Source organism: Brachionichthys hirsutus, chromosome 21 (genome assembly GCF_040956055.1).
Source record: "Brachionichthys hirsutus isolate HB-005 chromosome 21, CSIRO-AGI_Bhir_v1, whole genome shotgun sequence".
Taxonomy (NCBI): domain Eukaryota; kingdom Metazoa; phylum Chordata; class Actinopteri; order Lophiiformes; family Brachionichthyidae; genus Brachionichthys; species Brachionichthys hirsutus.
Genome location: NC_090917.1, coordinates 6,421,028 through 6,444,136, shown reverse-complemented (window position 1 = coordinate 6,444,136; position 23,109 = coordinate 6,421,028). Strand labels below are relative to the sequence as shown.

General features: G+C 41.3%; 3 protein-coding genes across 4 annotated transcripts; all 3 read left to right on the top strand.

Moving 5' to 3' along the window:
• Nucleotides 1–690: 690 nt before the first annotated feature.
• pvalb9 (parvalbumin 9) lies at nt 691–9,110 on the top strand. Of its 2 annotated transcripts, none has more exons than XM_068754272.1 (5): nt 691–774; nt 1,249–1,315; nt 1,907–2,039; nt 2,427–2,536; nt 2,683–3,103. In XM_068754272.1, the coding sequence occupies exons 2-5, from the start codon at nt 1,255–1,257 to the stop codon at nt 2,706–2,708; spliced, it is 330 nt and encodes a 109-aa protein (XP_068610373.1). In that variant the 5' UTR covers nt 691–774; nt 1,249–1,254; the 3' UTR covers nt 2,709–3,103. The 2 variants fall into 2 exon arrangements, with proteins under 2 accessions (XP_068610373.1, XP_068610374.1); XM_068754273.1 differs by lacking the exons at nt 691–774; nt 1,249–1,315; nt 1,907–2,039; nt 2,427–2,536; nt 2,683–3,103 and adding exons at nt 5,905–5,969; nt 6,934–7,006; nt 7,550–7,682; nt 8,262–8,371; nt 8,882–9,110.
• A 544-nt stretch (nt 9,111–9,654) lies between these two features.
• ccz1 (CCZ1 homolog, vacuolar protein trafficking and biogenesis associated) lies at nt 9,655–17,007 on the top strand. Its single transcript, XM_068754593.1, has 17 exons — nt 9,655–9,767; nt 11,193–11,268; nt 11,350–11,446; nt 11,548–11,645; nt 11,860–11,953; nt 12,093–12,173; nt 12,247–12,294; nt 12,407–12,490; nt 12,943–13,118; nt 13,425–13,506; nt 13,804–13,865; nt 14,201–14,312; nt 14,643–14,676; nt 14,848–14,965; nt 15,773–15,931; nt 16,260–16,387; nt 16,498–17,007. Exons 2-17 carry the CDS (start codon nt 11,255–11,257, stop codon nt 16,551–16,553), a joined length of 1,443 nt encoding a protein of 480 aa, XP_068610694.1. The 5' UTR covers nt 9,655–9,767; nt 11,193–11,254; the 3' UTR covers nt 16,554–17,007.
• A 962-nt stretch (nt 17,008–17,969) lies between these two features.
• dlgap5 (discs, large (Drosophila) homolog-associated protein 5) lies at nt 17,970–22,859 on the top strand. Its single transcript, XM_068754888.1, has 17 exons — nt 17,970–18,207; nt 18,303–18,481; nt 18,567–18,647; nt 18,763–18,802; nt 19,252–19,347; nt 19,442–19,507; nt 19,597–19,634; nt 19,750–19,982; nt 20,157–20,291; nt 20,372–20,460; nt 20,569–20,729; nt 20,800–20,901; nt 21,069–21,315; nt 21,415–21,935; nt 22,059–22,224; nt 22,606–22,653; nt 22,735–22,859. The coding sequence occupies exons 1-17, from the start codon at nt 17,970–17,972 to the stop codon at nt 22,857–22,859; spliced, it is 2,565 nt and encodes an 854-aa protein (XP_068610989.1).
• Nucleotides 22,860–23,109: the final 250 nt, after the last annotated feature.

The following is a 23,109-nucleotide window of genomic DNA, read 5'->3' as shown; positions in this document are numbered from 1 at the left end:
CTGAAAGTAGAGACTTTTCTCAAGTTTCCCTGAGAGACAACATATAGGATAATTTTCCACCATGGGTAATTAGAATGTAAAAGTAGAAGTTGGCTACACCATCAGAAAGAAGCATGTTACATTTATTTGACTATTTTCACTACATAAATCACTGAAAACCATGGAAGGAGGTTTTATGCTAGGAAAGCAAAGTGAGGGTACGCAAACACCACATCTACAATCATCAAAACCATCAAGAAGAAATAAAACAGCGCTTGGCATGCACATTATATGACTCAACACCAAGAAAAATCCAGTCGTCACTAAAAAAGCCCATCTGGTGATAGCATACACAGATGTTAATAACTTACTCTGCAGAAACAAGCATGGCCTGATCGGATTATCTGCAAAATAACGTGTAAAGGTTTACCTCATCCTCCGCTCTGTGGCGCTCTGCACCATTTAACCAAAAACTACATGGTCACAGAGTTCACCCAAATCAGCAGCGTATATTATTAGCCCTATGCAATATCAAGCACTTTTGCATAGGCCTACACTTAGCCTACCATTTAAGCATCTTCATTTATGTGCACATAAATAGAACAGCTCTGTCTACTGGACATATTTTTCAACCCGCTGCTTTGACTGCTTTGCACACAGTGTCTATTACATAGCCTATGCATCATATTTCGGGTTGAGTGAAGGTATATAAGCTGTCCAGAGCGGCTGCAGGATTCACTGCAGTGATCAGATTCATCTGAGCGAATCCACTCTAGTCATAGAGATAAACCCAAGGTGAGTTTCAGTGAGGTGCTTCAGAGATTAAGACACTGCTGTCTGACTCGGCTTCAACTTCATGCAATGGGATACAAACGGAGGAAGGTTCTGCACAAGGCCAGATTCTGAACATCAGATGCTCAGAGTTTGGACTAACTAAGGAATCAAAAGGTGGAAAAGCTATTTGCCAACCAACCACAGCTGCAAAGGATATTTGATCTTTTGCATTGGAGGGCTTGGCTTTGGAAAAATTGGACTACCGGTACCTTTTGTGATCGATCCTTGCCTTTGGGGCCTATCAAAGAGGAATATTCACAGAGAGGAAATGTAATATAGCTTAATGAGGATCACATTTAGCTATTTGACTACGAACGCTGAATTGTAAAGTGCTGTTAGGAGACATTATGGGATTAGATTAGGATGAACGATGCATCACCTTGCCTGATTTGCTCAGCTGAACTGATGAACTTGTCCTCTGCTCTCCTCCTTCAGGCAAAAATGGCATTCGCTGGAATTCTGACTGAGGCTGACATCACTGCAGCCCTTGCGGCTTGCCAGGGTAAACCCCATCATGAGAATGAAACCGTGTGCAGCACATGACAGCCGAGATCGCACACACACACAAACAAATGTAAAGTTTCTGTTTCGATATCCTGCTGCAGAATTACATTTGCCGGAAGCGAATCACGTTACCAGTTTGTAGCTGCAGTCAGTTTTGCATCTTTTCTGGATTCAACATAACAGAAATGTCATTTTATATTTTGTTGCTGGACAAATACTGTAGAACCCACACAATGCGTTTATCACCATTTTTGCATGTCTAAGTACAAAGCCTGTCATTTTTGCAAGAAAAAAACAATTATTTCAATTATTATTATTTTAACTCCTTCAGATACAGCGTGATTACAATGCTCGATAATTCTTAAAATTATAATGTTTCATCAAATTGGAATTTGTAAACTAGGAGCTACAGCTATCAGATGAATTTATTGGAGTATAAAGTACACACTGTAGTGAAGCTGCAGAAAATAAAGACTCTTCTGCGTACATGTACCGCAACCTTTAAGTACAGGACTTGAGTAAATGCATTTAGTTACTTTTTACTGCATGTGATGCATCTGATCTGATCCTTGTCTGTATCTCCTCGCAGGTCCTGACACTTTCAAGCACAAGGAGTTCTTCACTAAGGTCGGTCTGTCAGGCAAATCCGACGCTGATATCAAGAAGGCCTTCGAAGTCATTGACCAGGACAAGAGTCAGTTCGTTGAGGAGGATGAGCTGAAGTAGGCACCATCTGCACCTAAACCTCTTCCAAAGCTCTATTAGAGCAGGGATCATTGTGCTTTGGGATGTGATGAATTCATAAAGAATTCATTCTATTCCTCAGGTATTCAGGCGATCCTATGGCAGGTCTCAGATGGAATCGAGACAAAGTGCATTTTATTTCTAAATCCTATGTAGATGTTTAAAATACTTACAAATACACTGAGAAGAATAAGCAGTTTTGGACTCTTAAAAAGCACCTCTGGAATTTTTTCCTGAAAACCATTTAATACAGTGCAAAAAAAAAATCTACTGCAATGTTACAGAAGGAATATTTAGAAGTCTATTTCTGTAATAAATGCATATTTACTGTAATACTCAGCGTCTTTTACGACCGTCCTCTCCAGGCTGTTCCTGCAGAACTTCTCTGCCACTGCCAGAGCTCTGACCGACAAAGAAACAAAGGACTTCCTCAAGGCCGGTGACTCTGATGGCGACGGCAAGATCGGAGTTGATGGTGAGCAAAAATGTCCATTTTATTGCCAAATGTATTTTATTTTTAATTCAAACCAGATTGATGGGCCTCAAACAAACTTAATTTTCTTTTAAGTCTTCTAATAAAACTGACATTTTTTTCTCTTTCTTTTCTGTTTGTTCCTGCAGAGTTTACTGCCATGGTCAAGCATTAAATGATTAAGCTGACCAACATCTTACTTCAATACTCTAAAGGAACAACTTGAGACAAGATATACTCCTCTCCCTTTCTCCTTTTCCCTTTCACGCTCTCTCTCTCTTTCAGCTCTCCACACCACTTTTATACACGTGACCTTTCATCTCCCCCCGACCATGAACAAACTGCTCCTTCTCGCTCTCTCTCTCACACCTTTGCTGTCCACGATGAATGTACCTGACTAAGTTTATAGCGTGGTTGACTTGTGTCTTTCTCTCTCTCTCTCTCTCTCTCACTCACTCCTGCCATCCTTTTACTATGTGAGTTTTGCTTACCGTGAGATCAGATGATGTACTTTTATGGGAAACGGACGGACGATGAGGCAACAATAAAGGTTCTTTTTCAGTAACATAAGTCTGATGTTTTCATTGCGGTTAGGTATTAGTTTATTTTTGTTTAGGAACGAAAAGTTTGGATTGTTAAAGTAACTCATTCATAGTCCATAGTTGGTTCCTGAAATTGAACTCCTTTGTACAGTAACTGTACATCTAAATACATAAAATAATGATGTCAAATTCTAAATATTTAGAAAACCAATGAATTGCTGTGAATTATTCTAAATGTAATTTAATTTATATAGATCATAACAGAACAATATCTGAAGGCACTTTGCAGGTGTAGCAGGGAAAGACAGAACCCAACTTGACCCACAAGAGCACTTTAGCAAAGGAGGCAAGGAAAAACTTCCTTTTATTAGACAGAAACCTTGGACAGAACCTAAGGCTCATGGTGGACGGCCTGTCTGGACCGGCTGGGTTGAGAAGGAGAGCGAGAGAGAGACAATGACAGAGAGAGAGAGAGACAGACCAGACAAATACATAACGTAACATACAGACTGCTGAACAAGATACTGACTAAAGAGCTGCTATATAAAACCACAAATGCTAATACTAGCGATATGGGCGTCAGTGTTGAGGGCCACAGGTCCAGGTTCTGCAGCGCCACGGACAGAAGGACCTGCAGACAGAGACAGAAAGAGGGACAAACAGAGGGAGAGAGAGCACAAGACTACAGGGAAGAGAGAGAGAGATTACTGACATATATTTATAACATGAATAATCAGATAGAGAGGGAGGAGCTGAGTGTGTCATAGGAGGTTAAGCCACCAGTGCTGGCCTATGACAGCATATTGATTATTGTATTGATTAACTATAAGCTTTGTTAAAAAGGAAAGTCTTCAGTCTACTCTTGAACATAGAGATGGTGTCTGTCTCACGAACCCAATCAGAGAGATGATTCCACAATAAAGGAGCTTGATAAATGAAAGCTCCGCCCCCCCGTCTGCTGGAACCAAGAGCAGGCCAGCATTTTGGGACCGCAGAGTTCTAGTGGGGCAATATGGCATAATGACCTCTGTAACAGAAAGCCAATGCAGAGACGCCAGAACAGGGGAAATGTGCTCTCTCAGTCTGCTTCCTGTCAGAACACGAGCTGCTGCGTTCTGGATCAGCTGAAGATGTTTAATAGAGATTTTGGGGGCAAGCGGATAGAAATGAATTGCAGTAATCCATTCTGGAAGTTACAAAAGCATGGGCAACTTTATCGGCATCTTTTTGGGTTCATAGACCCTGACGTTTTAAATATTATGGTGAAAGAACGCAGTCCTTGAAATATGCTTTATCTGGGAGTGAAAGGGCAGGTCCTGATCAAAGGTAAAATTATTAAATTATAATTATGCAGCAATATTGACAGTCCAGCTGCATCAGCTATCATCACCATACAATAGGTCAGCATACCAGACCAAGTAAGGCCATTTATGGCTCTGAAATCCATGTAATCAGCCACCAGGTGGCGCCGCTGATCCGTCTACACGTCACACTGAGTTGGAGCGATCTGATTATGTTGGACAGTCAGAGCCATAAAAAAAAAAAAAAAAAACGTGTTTAAGAAGCTAAACATTTTAAATAATTCACTTTCTTAATAGAATTGTGAGAAACTGCTGAACATCTTATGAGTCACAAAGTGTTTTGTCGGAGGTTCCCTGCTTGTGATGTTCAGGAGAATAATGAGGTTTATTCCCTTGTTTCTCGTTAGAATCCATCCCCTCGCTGACTGGCTTCAGCAGAGATCCTGCTGAGCAGATCGTTAGAAAAGCCTCCCTTTGAGGACTGCAAACTCATCACTTTGAAGTCGGCATGAAAAATAAAAAGTCCGATAACTAATCCAGGACAGACTTTATATTTTATTTATCTTCCGTTTATCATTTCTTCTTTTCTATAATTATTAACTATGGAGTAATTGTGCAAAGTTAAAATGTAAATTTAACTGATCACTTTATTTTTTTTTATTTGATTTGTGTCTTTAGATTCTCTTCAGATAATGTCATAATATCCTTATGGTGAATTTGTTTTGTTTGTTTGTTTGTTTTGACCACGATAATCATGCAGTGATCATTTTACATTGTGTCAAATCAGTCAAATGCTCTGAAAGTGAAACACATCTGTTTGGACTTACTGTCAAACACAAAATGAACTCTGGTGAGGGAATTTCTTTGTTTTGTTTTGAAATTGTTAACAGTCATGAAATTATACCGGTAATTGTTTGCTTGAAATTTCTTTGGTCTGGTGGGGCCTGGGCCCCAGTGGAGTATTATGTCTAGCGACGCCTCTGGTGACCAGCCTACAGTCTGTCAGTGAAGTGCTGACTCTTGTTTTCAATTCATTTTATTATTTATTTTCCTGACAAAGCTCATAACATCAGTGTGATACAGATTACTGATGACAATCTCTTGGTGACTCATAAAATGATTTATGACCTGCCCGCCCTCTATGGCCATCTAAATACAGTATGAGAGATTATTCACTCACACCAAAGAGAGAAAAGGGGCATGATTAAATTTGAAATGTCTGTAATCTTCTTGCTTGCACCTGCAGAGAGAGGGGAGGGGAGGATCCAGAATGGGAAATGGAGGGATAGAAAGCAATATAGCACATGGGAAAATTTAATTTGACCAAAACCACTGTGTTGTGACAACATGAGAGAGAGGAGTGGACCAGAGTGCATATATATAGACCTGCATAAAAAGCTAATGGGCCAGGTGAGCCAATGGGGAACAGGAGAAGGAGGCTGCAGGAAAATTTGATCTGCAGACAGGCTGGAAACTCAAGCGTCTTTCTGCGCATCCACCCGGCCTTTATAAAACTGAGTGAGCTGTGAGAGGACGCCACGAAGCCTTATCTGCTCCTGCTTTGGACCTGGAAGCAGAGGAACCCGAATCCAGGTGTGTTTCCTGTTCCCTCTCTGTAAAGCCAGGAACAACAGTGTGAACTATATTCTGTTTTGTGAAGTTTTATGTTTGTCTTTTGCATGACTTTATACAAGTTTTGAGCATGCTTAACTTGTGTATAATTAATTTATATAAAAGAAAATACTGCATTTAAATTTCTAACACCAAGTAGTTGCTTGACTTTTTTTTTAATCCAGATTTTTTTTATTGACCTTAAGACATTTTAAAATTATGAATCATAATTTTAAGTAAAATATTTGTTTTTATTTCACAAAATATTTATTCTTATTACCGTAACTTTAGTTCCATCTGATAAAATTATATACATATATATATATATATAGGGTTTGTTTAAAGAGTAGGGCAGAATGTTTTTTTGAATGTTGCCAGGATTCCACTTTTTTTCATTTGTAAGTCATTCAAGGTTGAGGAGATTAGAGCCGATGGCAGCGGTTCACTCATTCAGAGGCTTTTGGCCTCGACCCATCAGCAAATCTTCTGTATGAATGTCTGCAGTTTCACTATTGGTTGTTGGTGGGAGGGGTAGTGCTAGTGGTCGGTGGTAATTCTGGGGGGCAATAAATTATAAATAAAAAAAAAATAATAATATATATATAGTTTCTATCACTCAATAATTTTTCATACATTCAAATTATAAATGGCAATTTACTCAATAAAGTATTTCAGAGGCAGTTGAAGCAGGGGAAATCCTGACTAGGAAGTTTGATGAATAAAATCTAAGCATAATAATAATAATTATTATTATTATGGAAAGACATTAAATGGAATTTGTGAATTTTACGAAGGTTTCTTTGTGTTTTACAGACAAATTAAAGCTTTTTGTCAAAAAAGCATTATAATGTCAAGCGTAGAAGCAACATAAAAACTACTTCAGCTAAAACATAACTAACACTTTTATTGTGTTTATAAATAATAACTAATTATTACACTCTTACAGAACTGGACCAACATGTCGCTCACCTCCATCCTTTCAGCTGAAGCCATCGAAAAGGCCATCAAAGATTGTCAAGGTATACTCTACAAACACACGCACACACACACACAGAGACAAAACCCTGCCTTACCAATATTTGAAACAGCTCATGATTTAAATTTATTACCAAAAATATTACTTCAACATTGCATACACAAATTAAGTTTAATTAAATGAAGTTTTTGTTATTCTGACAAAAGGCACAATAATGTTGATCTAAATTTCATTAATTAACTAATTAATTAACTATTCAAATACTCTGAATCGTTCAAAGGTGTTTTATCTTCTCTCGTGCTGAACCGTTTCCAACGTACGCATAATCTTTGCAAAAGCCATACCCAGCTTGAACTGAATGTGATTAAATCTGAATCTAATATCTTCGATTACTGTGACACTTTAATGGATATGTGTGTCCACTGGAGTTAAAGGCTAAAACCAACACTGTAAAAAAAAAAAATAGCCATATGCTATTTTAATCTGAGCATCATCTCCGGTCCGGTCGACCTTGTGGGTGCGGCTCTTATCTCCTCCCCTTCTTTACTGCTGTTGTCTGTTGTTGTTTTGTGTTGCGTGCTTCCAGCTCCAGACTCATTCTGCCAGAAGACGTTCTTCCAGCTGTGTGGCCTGTCTTCAAAGACGCCCGAGGAAGTCAAAGCTGTCTTTGAGATCCTCGACGATGACAAAAGTGGCTACATCGAGGAATCTGAACTCAAGTGTGTGAAACTGTGATGCCAATTAGGAGGCTATCCCCTCTGTGGTATGACATAAATTCCCCAAACCTTGAGCGAGAGAGATTGAGCAACAAACCAATAACTGGGGAATAACTGGGATGATGCCATTAGCAGTCTCCTAATAATCCAAAAGGGGCTAGATCAGGGATGGGCAAACTTTTTGACTCGCGGGCCACAATGGGTTCTAAAATTATCCAGAGGGGCGGGGCCAGGAACCGATGGATGTTGTATTTGTGTGAACTAATATAAATGACATGTAAAAGCCATTACATGAAAGGATTTGGCCTTTTACAGGTAGCATTACAGGGAAAAGGTCAAAGATTGGGGTTTAATTATAATAAAACTTAATTTAATAATATAATTTGGACAAGTTCGGCGGGCCGGATCAAATAGCCCAACGGGCCGCATAGGCATGGGCATGGGCATAGTTTGCCCATGCCTGGGCTAGATGTTAGTTTTAAATTTTGTGTTCTGTATGTGACCCGACCGGAGGCGTCTAAATGCATGTCCACTGTGTGTGTGTGTGTGTGTGTGTGTGTGTGTGTGTGTGTGTGTGTGTAGATTCTTCCTGCAGCGGTTTGTCCCCGGGGCTCGCGTATTGACTGAGGCAGAAACCAAGACCTTTATCTCAGCAGCTGATGATGACAATGATGGAATGATTGGAGCTGAAGGTCAGTATCTGGTCAGTCTTATATATATATATATATGTATGCATGTATATCAGAAATGTTGTTGAATGAAATATGCAAACATTTCCAAACTCAATGTATGATGTATTTAAGATTCTGGGTACTTTGAAAGATTTCATTAGTTCTGTTTAATTTGTATTAAATTAATTTCGCTCTGCAGTATTTGTGTTCAGTTAAAGTACAAATGATCCACGAGGGCAGGTTTTGTTTTACTATAATATCTAAGAAAATCTTGAAGACGTTTCAGCTCTCATCCGAGGGTCTTCTTCAGTTCATGCCCACAAGATGATTGTCCCGATTTGCGCATCTTCCATTTTCCAATGACGCCTGAGCTCAGTAGTCCATGCATAGGAAAAAAGACTTTTACAAAATACAGAAGATTATTTATTCTCTAGTTCCATTAATGCCTATATTTATTCTGCATAAATGAAAGTCAAAAAGGAGGGAGCAGCTTTGTGGCCATGTTAACATGTTTTTGTTCTCTTTCTCTAGAATTTCAGTCAATGGTGCTGTCCTAAATGAGACCTCAAGTCTGTGTCCTCTCCCCACTTCAGGAGTAAACTGACATTCCATTCCCAGTTATTTTGTTCATTTTCTACTCTTTTCTGTGTCCGCTAATTGTTTTTAAATGATATCTTGTCCATTTAAAGATAACAGACTTGTAATTTGTTTTTCCACTATGTTGGGCCATCGTCCATGTGTGCCCATTTCAGACAATCAATGAGATGAATAAACATGTGGAAAATAAGATCATCTCTTTATGCTTGTCTTTTCTTCAATCATGTAAAGTTGCTGAGACATTCCTGAGCAATGATTTCACATATAATATTTCAGAATAAAACTGATTTATGTGCAAAGATTATGTGTCAGTACACTGTAATAATTCAATTTGAATGCAGCATAAACCAAGAGACATTTAAATCCCATAAATCATGTAGAAAAGCTATTCAATTACAAATTACAAAAAGGTGCTTGGCCATTTTGAGCTTGGGCAAATGTTCTTGATTCAAATGAGCAGTGTCACCATTATCCACATTTTACAACAAGGATGTTAACCCCAGAAAACAAGAGTATCTCATAAAACCCGACTGACAATCACAATTAAATTCCGTTTAAACCGAATATTGTTGCAACAATATTTCCGCAACCAATCAGTTTGTTGCACATTCCTTAATAAACGCTTCATGCTCCATATTAGGACTAGGAACTTTCTCCAAATTGATTTCACCCGAACTTTTAAGATTGTGACACCGCGCTGTCAAAAACAGGAAGTAAAGTATGTAAAGTAATGCGGCATCTTATGTCATTGATCTAATTACCTCATATTGGGTATTGTATGTGCGCAACCCATGGCCGTTTTGGATCCATGTTCTGTAAGGTGAGCATTTCCGTTTCTGTCGATCTGATTCGTATTTTTTGTCAGCCTGAATCTGAAAACAACAGAACTATTATGCTAACAGAGCCAGTTAGCACGCTAGCCGCGCAGACTCGCTGAATGCCGGCGAGTTGTCTTCTTGATAAAAGGTAAAGAATGTAATTACGTAAGTGCATTTATGTACAGAGCGTGAAGCATCGCTCTCTTTGCTTAATTCATAGAGTTGCACTTTACAAAAACAGCTTCGTTAGCTAGTTTTTGCTCAGCTCGCAGACTTCACCGCTCAGAAACGATCGTTTTACTTTTAGTTCACTTAAACTCACTTAGAAGCACTGCAAATCTGAATTAGTTGTACCACGGTGCAATAAATACATTAATACATTTGTTTGTCTTTGTACTAATTCGTTCAGTAATCAGTGCCTCCAATATGTTATTCCATAATAATAGTGTTTATAATAATAATAGTTTAGAGTTCAGTTTATTTGCATCCAATGCAAACTCGCTGCATGGATTTATAAGGAAATAAAAAATATTCTCTATAATTTAAACAGAAGAACAGAGATTGTTGCTTGCCATTATTCAATGTTTTTTTTTAATTATTATTATGTAATCGCCGGTGTTTGTTTGTTTGTCTGTCTCAAAAGATTCTGGACGGATCTCGGTGAAATTTTCAGGAAATGTTGGAAACTATGGAACTGTTTTTGGGTTGATAATAACCCAAACCCACCATAACAGTAGCGTAGAAACATGGGATAAGTACGTTTTTTATAATATGGGACCTCTAAAACTAAGTTTAACAAATAAATACACGGATAGAATGACCAGCAGCCTAAGCAGGGAAACCCAGACTTCCTTCTCCCCGGCCACTTCTTCTAGCTCTTCCGGGGGGACCCCGAGGCGTTCCCAGGCCAGCCGAGAGACATAGTCTCTCCAGCGTGTCCTGGGTCTTCCCTGTGTTCTCCTACCGGTGGGACGTGCCCTGAACACCTCTCCAGGGAGGCGTCCAGGAGGCATCCCGAATAGATGCCCGAGCCACCTCGTCTGGCTCCTCTCGGCGCGGAGGAGCAGCGGCTCTACTCCGAGCTCCTCCCGGATAACCGAGCTTTCTCACCCCATCTCTAAGAGAGAGCCCAGCCACCCTACGGAGGAAGCTCATTTCGGCCGCTTGTACACGCGACCTTGTTCTACCCAAAGCTCGTGACCATAGGTGAGGGTAGGAACGGAGATCGACCGGTAAATGGAGAGCTTTGCCTTTCGGCTCAGCTCCCTCTTCACCGTGACGGATCTGTCCAGAGATTGCTGCAGACGCTGCTCCGATCCCGTCTGTCGATCTCCAGTTCCTTCCTTCCCTCACTCGTGAACAAGACCCCGAGGAACTTGAACTCCTCCGCTGTTGTGGTATGTGATGGACTTGTCTTCATTCTGCAGGGACACGGCATGCTAACCAAACTACCTTTGGAGGAAAGGAAATCCAGACACAAGTTAAACTAATGCAAATGATTAGGTAAAGCTCATTTGTTTTTGACAATACTAGGCTAACATTGAACAGTTTCTGACAGCCTTCTCTCCTCTTCTCTCTTCCCAGTCCCAGAATGGCTTCTGGAATTCAGGAGAAACAACACACACCAACTCTGCTCAATTTTTTCGTTTACAACCCTTCATTTGGACCCCGTGAAGGAGAGGTGAGATTGATTCGCAAATGAGGTCATATTTTACTGTTTTTATTTTTAGCGCTACGTGTTAATTTTGTAATTGTATGGATGATTTAAGATGTTATTTTCAGGAAGAGAAAAAGATTTTGTTTTACCACCCGAGTGATGTCGAGAAGAATGAGAAGATCCGGAATGTAGGCCTTTGTGAAGCCATTGTGCAGTTCACCAGGTAGAGTATAGGACGCTATATTAAGTGTATTGAATCAATATTTTCATTGAACTTAAAAGATAAAATGTTAGTCTTTTATGGGTAACTTAGTTGCTGCAATGTCGCCAGAAACACACTGATATAAATGTACTACCTTGGAAAACACAAAGAAATGGGCTGATATTTGTGTTTGTTTGTGTCTCCTGTTTTCATCGCTGTGTCCTCTGTCAATCAGGACATTTTGTCCAACAAAACCAGCAAAGTCCCTGCACACACAGAAGAACCGGCAGTTTTTCTTTGAGCCCGAGGACAACTTCTGGATAGTCATGGTACTGGCTTAAGTGTGTATTACGCAGCATTTCATCTGTTGGTCTACTCCGTGTTGACCTTCTTGGGAATGTAATTTTGCTATATCTCGCTATCAAATCCATTACCGCTGCTGTTTGAAATGTCCGATTCGCTCCTTAGGTGGTCCGTAACCCCATGATCGAGAAGCCAAACAAAGACGGAAAACCTTCAACTATAGAGTATCAGGAAGAGGAAATACTCGTGAGTGTTCCACGATACTTATTAAGTTATTAAGCTCTGAATATTGTTGGTTTACTCTTTATCTTGTGTGTAGGACACTGTTTATGGTGCAGTGGTAAGGCAGTGCTACAGCATGTACAAGGTGAGTATGTATCCAATGGGTGGGAGCCCTCCCACCATATGTTGACCCCCCCCCCCCCCCCTGGCCAGCTTGAAACTGCCAGTTTACAGTCATTATACTCCTTGTGTTAAAGCTCTTCAACGGCACATTTGGAAGAGCGATGGAAGCTGGGGGCGTTGAGCTGCTCATTCAGAAACTTGAAAAGTTCTTCTACAGGGTAAAAGACTCCGTACAGTGAAGTCATTCATTTAGTGTGTGTGCGTGCATGTGTGTGTGTGTGTTTGTGTATGAATCATTTGAATATAAGAAGGTGCATCAATCCAGAACTCTTTATTTGGAAACCAGACTTTTGACTTTGGTCCTACATGAAGCCTGAAAATAATTGTTTTCTCAAGGCGTGCTTCTTTACTTGATAACTATCTGCACACCTTTATATAAAAGTATAAAACATGTTTGTATCCTAAGTAAACACAGGCTGCCCTCCTCAATGTGTAACCCAAAGTAGTAGATAAAAAGGAGGGGGGGGGGCATGATTCTCAGTGCCTTGCTGTCTCAGGATGATGCATACATTTCTGCTAAGCAACACTCAGAGAGGATTTTTATTTCTCTTTCCTGTGTCCCGTGTCTTTTGTTTTTGTTTGATTGTTTGTTTTCATTCTGGGTTTCCAGTATCTGCAGACGCTCCACTTGCAGTCGTGTGATTTACTGGATGTGTTTGGAGGCATCAGCTTCTTCCCTCTGGATAAGATGACCTACCTAAAGATCCAGTCCTTCGTCAACAGAGTGGAGGAGAGCCTCAGTCTGATCAAATACACGGCCTTCCTGTATAATGACCAACTCATCTGGTACGGTAGCCAGAGACGGGCCCTGTAATCCTCTCTGTGGCTAACTGTCATTTGCCTCCTGGCTTGTTGTGTTATCACAGAGATTACACGATTACGTGAGATGATCCGAGAGGAATGTGATCTTTCATTATAAATTGTCAGTAGACAAACGGAGACACGCTTTCTGCTGTCTAAATCACGCTGTACTGCATGACAAGCATCACCATATTGTAAAACCCAGCACATTACGTAGCTCACTGGAACACACAGAACACATCTCCACATTCTATTTTATTTTATTTTTTGCCCTTGTGCTCCTGGATACAGGAGTGGATTGGAACAAGATGACATGAGGACCTTGTACAAGTACCTGACAACGTCTTTGTTTCCGAGACACTCTGAACCAGAGGTGAGGAGCAGTGGGGCGGTGGGGGGGGGGGGGGGGGGCACAAGAGACAGAAAAATCCAACAGATTAAATCTGAGAGTAATGTCAGGGATTTAGTGAAGGAAACGGTGGATGTTTGTGTCCGGTTGAGAAAAGACGCTCAATGTGAACCTTTGCACTTTGTGTTTTCTAATGAGATGACCATCCGTGCATTTATAGAGCTAATGTTTATTTTCTTTGTATTCAGGATATAGACAGATCCTACAAATCACCTGAACTGAGCTGTGAATGTTGTCCAACCCATTCTCTTTTGCCCTCAGCTGGCCGGCAGAGACTCCCCTCTGAGGCCTGAGGTAGCAGGGAACCTGCTGCACTATGGGAGGCAAGTCTCTGATACCATAATGCTGCCCGCGTAACGGCTTCCTCTGCTGGGAGTAGACTCAAAGCAGTGTTGACGTGATAATACTGAAGCTACCCCGAGAGAACTTTAGCAAACTAAGCTACAGTAGCATGGCAAAAGTTGTTTCCTACACTAATGGTAATTTATTTTTTGACCTTTGCACCATGGATTTCCATTAAGCTCTGTGGATGGAAAGCAGTTATTACATTTTGTTTCAGATAAAGTGGACATACGACAGAAGAAGAAGATGCTATTCTTTACATTCCAGTACTTTGGTAAATGTGTGAACTAACTCGTGTCTATTTTCTATCCTCTAGGTTTTTGACAGGACCAACCAATCTTAAAGACCCAGAAGCCAAATTACGATTTCCCAAAATATTTGTCAGTGCGGAGGACGGCTACGAAGAGCTTCATCTGATTGTTTATAAGGTAAGGGAGAGTAAGTGTGATTTGCAATTTTGTGACAGGCTACAGGCTTAATTCAATCCTTCATTTATTTGTGAACAGGAGTTTTTTAATGTATTAAAAAAGAGAAGCAGAAGTTGTATTTCTTATAATCTGCCACTGGATTTGTTCAGGAACATTAGATTTAGGATAAAATATTCCACTTTTCTATCAAACTGTGGGTCTTCAGGATTAGATGGCTCAAATTTAAAACGATGAAGCACATCCCACCAAGCTCATCATCATGTTAATGTGATTTCTAAGCTGTGTGACCTTGAGTTTGAATTTACCCTGAACTCATCTCCTGTTTTCTAGGCAATGAGTGCTGCAGCTTGTTTCATGATCAGTGGTGAGTGTGCCCACAGTGACCCACCCATTGCACGTTAGATTTCCTTTTTTAATTACCCGGCTTAATTAGTTCTTTTTCCCGCTTCCTGCTAATATGCAGCTGAAGCATTACTTTCTATTCAGCCTGTGCTCTATAATAGCTGACTATCTTCTCTCCTCCGTCTCTTTTCAGCTTCGGTGGAGCTGACAAGGGACTTCTGTGAACAGTTGGACAGCTTAGTGGGCCCCCAGCTCACTTTGCTAGCATCTGATATATGTGAACAGTTCACCATTAACCGCAGGATATCAGGGTCAGTTGGGAATCCGCCTCCTCGTGAACGTTTCTTGTCATGTGAAGATTAACTTCTTGATCAACCGCTAAATAGAGAAAATCGGCCGTTAAATGCGAAAAGATGGAAGCGGTCATGATTAAACTACACACATATAGTTCAAGCCATATCTTAAATCAATTAATCCGTTAGCCAAGAGAAATATTATGATTAAAATGAACTTTCACAAATGCAAAATATTCCCCAGTTTCAGACTCAGTTTATAAATGAAATTAGGCCCAGTGACTGACAGAAGCCCTGTTGTTAGTTGTCAGCTTGCAGACTATGCATTGCATTAACACTGCCTTTCTTGACTCTACTAGATATTGTGAGGTAACTCAAGCAGTGAGTTTAAAGACTGCCGTCCTGGCCCGCTCTCCTTTAACCCCATTATTTTAGCTTCAGATTCCTCCTCGCCTGTAATCCAAGACTGAACTCTCAGGCTCCGGACTATTTGAAGGGCTCCTTTTTTTAAAACGCTCTCGTGAAGAGTCCACTGAATAAATGATGCCGTCCCAAATTCCTCAACTGGCTTTGGTGTCCATGTCCGGCTTTGTCTTATCGAACTAAATAATGTGACGCAGCACATGTAACAGTCAGTTACACGGTCTGTTTGAACTCATCCACCGACCCTTCCAGAGATGTAATCCGATCCTTGTTGTCGGATGAGCTATATGGTAATAAGTGTATCCTCGTCTTACGTTTTTGAAAGGATTACATTGTGCAAAAAGTGAATTCATACGATGCTCTTAAGTTTGGGGTTTAATCTCAGTTGCTCTGTGAATTCAGGCCAGAGAAGGAGCCTCAGTTTAAGTTCATCTACTTCAACCACATGAACCTGGCGGAGAAGAGCACCATACATATGAGGAAAACGGCAAGCGTTTGCCTCACCTCTGTCCCCCCGGACCTCATGAAGATCCTGGGAGACATCAACTGTGACTTCGCCAGGTACATTTCAGATAGCACATCATATGTTCCTGTCGTTTATTTGTTTTATCATGAACACGGTTGTGTCTCTGTCCTGAATGTACGCGTAATATTATCACATACTATCTGCTAAATGTCTCTTAAGTATACTGTTTTCCTCCAGCATTCACTGGCGGGGCTTCCTCAGCTATTGCACTGAATATCAGATGATAGTTACTTTCTTTGAAGACTGCTATCTTATTCTGAAGTTATTTTGAAACTGATGTTTGCCTTTAGATACAAAGAAACTGCTCTCAATATAGTGTTGTCTTCATTTGATGTTACTCAGCACTTTCTGTTTGTCTCACAGGGTAGATGAAGATGAAGAAATCATTGTAAAAGCTATGACGGACTACTGGGTAGTCGGCAAAAAGTCAGACCAGAGAGAGCTGTATGTGATCCTGAATCAGAAGAACGCCAATCTGATTGAAGTTAATGGTATGTCTCCACGTGACGATGTCTAAATCTGTGTCCTTACCGGCTGCCTTGATGTTTAATCTCTACTTCACGTCTAATCACCTTTTCTTTTTTTTATTTCTCCACCACAGAGGAGGTTAAGAGGCTTTGTGCCACACAGTTCAACAACATTTTCTTCTTGGACTGATGCAGCAGGAGGAAATTATTTCACCACACTGAAAAGTGTCATTGTTGCAGGGTGTCATGGCAGCATTGTAATACAATAAATGTATTGTAAAATAATAATAAGAAAAAAGCTGACTTAAGTTCTTTTTTAGTTTAACCTATAAAAACTATAACTTTCTTTTCTAATTAAGTTGTACATCCAGATTTCTACTGTACATGGACTTTATTATCGTTTCTTTCTTTGTACATACGCGTTGGTCTTTGTTAACGGGTTGCTTTCCAATTCCAGTTTGTATATGGTTTTTATTTTTAGATTTGAACACATCTTGACATTGTCTCAATTTAATTTAAAACTGACATGTACAGAACAGTTTACTCCAGGTTTTGATGATCATGTAAAAAAAAACCAACGATATATGTTATGTCAATAATATTTTGCTTTGTAAACAACTGTCCTAACTTTAAATAAATTAAGAAGTACGTAGTTGTTTTTGTTGAAACATTACTTTATTTTAAGTGCCACATTTTTTTAAATAAGTGAGACTGATTAGGACACTAGTAGAACGTTGTAGGTTTATAATAAATTGGGTAATTAAAAAAAACACACAGTCGCACTTTAACCTCCAGACAAATAGAGAGTGCAGGGAGCAAATTGTCAGTTGAGCTGACAGAAAATAAATCAGAAGAAGAACAAGAACCAACCAGCGCTCATCGTTCTTGTCCAAGTTTCAACCAATCAGCGTTGTCGTAGGTAGATTTCAAAACGCTAACCCGCCATGATTGTTGTATTCTGAGACGAGCTTGTTGTTTTGTAGTAAGTTAGTTTTACGAAAAGGATTTATTTTATTCTGATAGAAGCGGAGGTAAGATTTAATTTTTGACTACATTGTTTAAGCAAATATTTCAAATCTTCACTTGCTGTCCGCTATTTTAGCTCGTGACATCAGGAACATTAGCATGTTTGGGGCTAGCTAGCATATTAACGCTGCGTTTGGCTGTTTTCAAACACTTACTTGCTAAGGACCTTTAGCTGACTTAGCTGCGCTTTGTACTTTTGAGCTAGCTTCACGGAAATAACGAGTCGAATGAAAAAGAAAGATATTCTTAATTCCTTCAAAGAGCTTAGATTTTTGTCGACCAGTTTAATATTAGTCCTTTTTAAAATGGATGTGCTACTATGTTTTTTTACCTAACTAGCACCTGTCCATATCACCTTTGCTTTCTTCCCTATTTGCGTTTTGTCATTACTATTTAAAAGCCATGACAGTAATATTTGCCATTACAACATCTTGATTCCTCTCGTGTATATATATATATATATATATATATATATATATATCCCTTGTATTTCAACATTATAATGTACCTGATGACCTTTAATCTAATCCATGCAGCATCTGTAACGCATCTCTCTATGTTCTCTGCAGATTACCTAAACATGGAGTCTCATTTTGCTCATCTGCACAAACGGGACACCAGTGTGTCGATGCTGAGAGTAAAAATGTCCCGTAGGAGATCCCAGTCCCAGAAAGAAAACCGAGAGCGAGCTGTGAATACACGCAGGCATCTTGACAAGCTCCCAGAGCTGGAAATGTCTTCTCTGGATGCTTCGGTCTCGAAGCCCAACATGTCAACCATTCAGGAAAAGACAATGAACAGCGCGGTGGTAGCTAAAAGTACGATTAAATTCTCCATCACACCTACAAGGCCCAAAGACATTTATTTAGAAAATAAATGCGTATTTATCAATGTCATCCTGGTTTCTCCCCAGGTGTGGCTGGAGCAGACAGGATGAAACAGCTTGCACGCTGGAAAGAACGTAAGGCTCTTGAGAAGGAGAAGGAAAAGCGAGAAAGGGAGCGTAAAGGAGTTTTTAAGACTGGCATTTATCATCCAAAGGATACATTTAACGAAGTCTCTCAGTTTGTGATCCCAGCCGGAACCAAGGAGGTGACTGGAACTCAAATATCCAAGTTCACACTCTTTGCTGTAAATATTTACTCCAGTTAAATAACCCCGACGTCGTTTCATTTAGACTAAAGTGAGCAGTGTTCCGTCTCAGAGTACCAGAGTCACTCGTTCGATGAAGCAGCAGCAGCTGCAGCAAATGCAGAAGGTACTATGTTTGTCTGACGTCTTTCCTAAAGTTCTCAGGTTAACTTAAACAATGATAAAAACTAACGGGAGCTTTTTTTTTCCCCTTCGCTTTTCTTTTGCCAACATTTCTACAGCCTCTGAAGGTGCAGCATTCAAATACTGTGGCAAGGAAAGGTACATTTAAACTTCTTTAAAGTCCTAATTTCCTACTTGGGGATGAATAAAGTAAATATCTCAATGAATTTAATTAAGCATCCATTTGAGTACCCTGCCTCTTGCCTTAAGTTACAAATCAGGGAAGGGAAGGGGAGCTTCGGGGAAAATGTGGAATCCAAACTGCAGAGAAATATAAGTTTTGTTGAGTGAATCACTGTTGCAAATGCAATTTCCCTCTGGGATCAATAACTATTCTGATTTTAAATGAAATAAAGCTGGGTGTTTTTTTTTTTTTTTACCTTATTTCTTCTAGATCTAATGTCTCCTTTCTCTTTCAGCCGTTGCTGCGCAAAGATCCGCCAGGAGCTGTGTTGAAGTCTGTAAAGGTAACAAACGAGAGTAAAATCAAACAAGTTGTACTTCCGTCGGTGTTGTTTTAACCCTGCTGTCATCCCATCGCTCTGTAGTGGAGCCTGTCATAAGAGCTCTAGCAACAAGATCAGCTAACAGGCCTCCTGTTACAGCAGCTCCTGTGGTGAAAGACCAACCGAAGCAGTCTGCAGGTAAAAAAAAAAAACAAAAAAAACTGGAAATGTGACCAGAGAGAGGCTTTATGAAAATGACCTGCGGTGATTTTTAAATACCTCTTCCCTCCAGATATTAGAATTACGAGGAGCAAAGCAAACGCTGCGGTCCTACCTGGGGGAGAAAGGAAATCTAAAGGTACGGTTCAAAGGATCCGTTTTATATTTAAGACATGAACAGCTGCAGATGTTACTGGCGCTGACTGTTCTTCTGTTTCTTATATGCAGGAACTCTCTGCAGTACTGCCCCGCCTGCGCCTCCTGGGGTAAGAATTACACAGTATCTGTTAAAAAGAAAAATCTGTAGCTTTTTAAAGAAAGATATTTTTCATTTTGACAGTAATTAACTAGTTTGCTGTTCATAACTCGTTTAAGTCTGAGCAAGCGCCTGAGATGCAGGTCCCAGAGGACAAGCCTTGCCCCCCCAGCCCAACGCCCGGCTCCAGGGAAGAGGACTTGGTGGGCCGAGCTCGGGCTGAATCCGTCGCCCCTGTGGATCCTGTGGCAGCCCAGTCTTTTGCTCCGGATGGTTTTGTGTTCCAGGCTCCCGACGGCTTGTCCTTTAAGTTTGAGCCTCTCACTCCTCGCTCAGCTGACGCCTTCCTCTCGCCAAAGTGTGTTTCTTTTCTCTCTTGTATGTTCGTGTTTATTGTGAAGGTAGTTCAAATAAAGGAAATATTGAATACTGCTTCATATGAACTAAGATGCCAAAGTAACAATACGGATTATTTTATTGTTATCTTAAGACATGAATAGTCTTCTATCACAGTCCACGTCGTCTCTTTTAGCCTCAGCTTCAGTCTTCCTCCGTTCCCCGTGTTGCAAGCGGAGTCCAGCTGTCGCTCTCTTCGTCCGTCTCCCACTTTGGATCCTCCCACACCTGCTGGCCGCCTGGAATCAAAGCACGACGTGCCATATTTCAGGTGCCAAATCCTTTTATGCATTGGGTCATCTGTCCGTGTACGCCAAACTTTCTAAATCTCTGTTTTTATGTGTCATTCAGATCAGAAATTGCCAACGAAACGGACAGACTGACGAAGCTTCGTGTTCACTGGGAGGCTCGAGTGGAGGATGAGGCCATCCCAGAAGAGAGTAAGCTTATTTCCTTCACAACATAACTGCAGATATATTGAATGATGGTGTTCTGAACTGGGTGAAGATAACATGATTCCCGAAATCTGTCTTTTTACACCTGTTTAGTGAGAGATCGCATGCGAACAGCAGTTGGCCAGGCAAGGTTGTTGATGAAAGAGCGCTTTAAACAGTTCGGCGGACTAGTTGACGACTGCGAACTGGGCCGAGGGGAGAAGATTACGACCTGCACTGATTTGCAGGGCTTCTGGGACATGGTTTATTACCAGGCGAGTTTCACAGTGATAGAAGGAAAACGTTGAAGAGGTGGATGTGTATCCTAATCTCACCGTCTTTCAGGTCGAGGACGTCAAAAAGAAGTTTGATGCTCTGGAAGAAGCGGAGAGTCGAGACTGGGTCGAGGCGTACAAGCCGCCGCCACGGCAGAAGAAGGTGGCGAAGGTGAAGATGCTCAGATAACGATTGTAGAACGGACCCGTGTGATCGTATCTGTTTTAGTGTCTACTGATGTAGAAAACGTCTGTGTTTAAAAATTGGGTGGATTTTTCTCTGTTTAACAAACAGTCCTGATGTTGATTCAAAGACATTGAACCATTGTCCTTGCCCAGAAACCACCAATAGCGATGGCCAATACGACAGGAACCAAAGCCGCGGCAAAGTCCCGCCTGGCTGCTGTGAAAGCAGCCGTGAAAACCAGACAGCGGGCCGCAGAGAAAGCAGCGACTGTTGCCGGGGACGACGTAGGCGCCGGCGCTAACTCTCAGGAAGCCCCGCCTGTAGCAGAATCCCAACAAACTGGCTCTGTGGTCTTTGATGGAGGCTTCTTCATGGTGGAGAGCCCTGCCAAACCGACAGGTGAGGACCAAAGTGCTCACCAAAGACTTCTCGGTCATTGGTGATTCTCCCGGGTGCCTATTTGCACGAACGATAATGTCGTTCGTCCTTCATCTGTAGGTCCTTTGAGAAGATCCAGCCGCCTGATTGCTTCCGTGCTGTCCCCGACCTCGCCCAGGAGAGTCACACGACGATCCCTTGCAGCGGCACAGACCCCCGTCCACGCCGCCGCTCCGTCCCAGCGCCGTCTTACCCTCGGCCACACCCGGGGGTCTCTTCACGCCACTCCTCAGTCGTCATGTCACGGAAAGGACGCTGTGAATGTCTCTCTTTGTTCCCCGGCTGTCAAGGAAGCGCGTTCACAACGTATCCTTCCCAAAGAAGGCCCTGAATGCCAGTCAGAAAGAGTTGCTGCATTGAATGGGCCCTCTCCCATGCTTATAGCGGAGGAGCAAGCTGAGGCCGTCGGCTTTGGCCTCCATTCCCCTTCTTGCGAGATGCTTCCCGTCTCCCAGGCCCCCGAGATCTTACGTCAGAGCTTTGCATCATCTCTCCTTGTGACTCCCACTCAACCGCCCGTCTCTACTTCTGTGGGGGTCCAGGAGTCTGTGTGTGCCACGCCCGACTCCCTAGATGTGGAGGTACAACTATGTTAAGGCTTATCTAAAGACATGTCTGTGTTTTAAAATCTCACTGAATACATAAAAAAACTAAAACTGATCCATCCTTGCTATTCGGTAAACGAGTTGGTCCTGTAATTGCAGGATATTCCTGGCTTGGACATTGAACGTTACTTCCAGCCGTCGCAGAGGTGCAGCCTGTCACTGACTGAAATGGTTTCCGAGGAGACGCTCTCTCCCGTGGCGGTGGATGTAGAAATGAAGAGTCCCAGCGGTGAAACGCAGGACTTGTGTACTCAGCAAGAAACGGGTACGTTTGATCGCATGTACCGGTACACGCACTTTGTGTATCTGGGTTTCGTAGCTTAGCAAAAAATAATGTACGTATGCTAAAACTGCAGAGGGTTGGATTTGTACATTTAAGGTTATTTTAAAATTTCAAACATGGAGGGATTTTAAGTTGCTACGTTTCTTAGCGTGCAAATAGACATGCGTGATGTGTAATCACACTTAAACTGTAATGACACCGTGACACTGATTCCTGCTGTTATATATAAATAGCTCTATACCAAACTGATGGTAATTTATCTGAGGAGCTGATGTCTCGCTGGAGCTTCATCTGAACAGCCAGATGGAATGAATGGTATATTTTAAACTCACATCTGACTCTCCCTTCTCACTGTCCTCACAGCACTGCCTGCAGTTTCCTCCGTGTTGATTCCCGAGTCACCACAGGTTGGTTTTTTTCCTTTAAATATTCACTTCTAATTCCACATGGAATGATTTCCTGAAATGTTCCTTTTACTGCCTTATTGCTGAGCATCGTGTCTGTTTTATGTCCAGACGGCGACGTCTGCCCTGCTGCTCTTCACCCCGGACCTGAAGGACCGGATACGCCAGTCGGTCTGTCCGAGTGACCTCATGGTCTTCACTCCTCCCTTCTAATGGGCATTACAGTTTATTTTTGATGCCATCAGGAGAGAAAACACTCTGGGGCTTTTTATATACAGTTAAAAAGATGTTTAATTTTCTTTAATAAAGTTGTAGCTAAAACAATGAAATGGCCGGTGGTCTTCAGTTACATCCAGGCACAGCGCTACAAGTCTGACAATCTGAACGGGATGCAACGAAGGCTATAGGGTAAAAGTGATGGCGCCATCTGGTGTCTGTCTTTGCACAAGTATGGCTCCTTAAC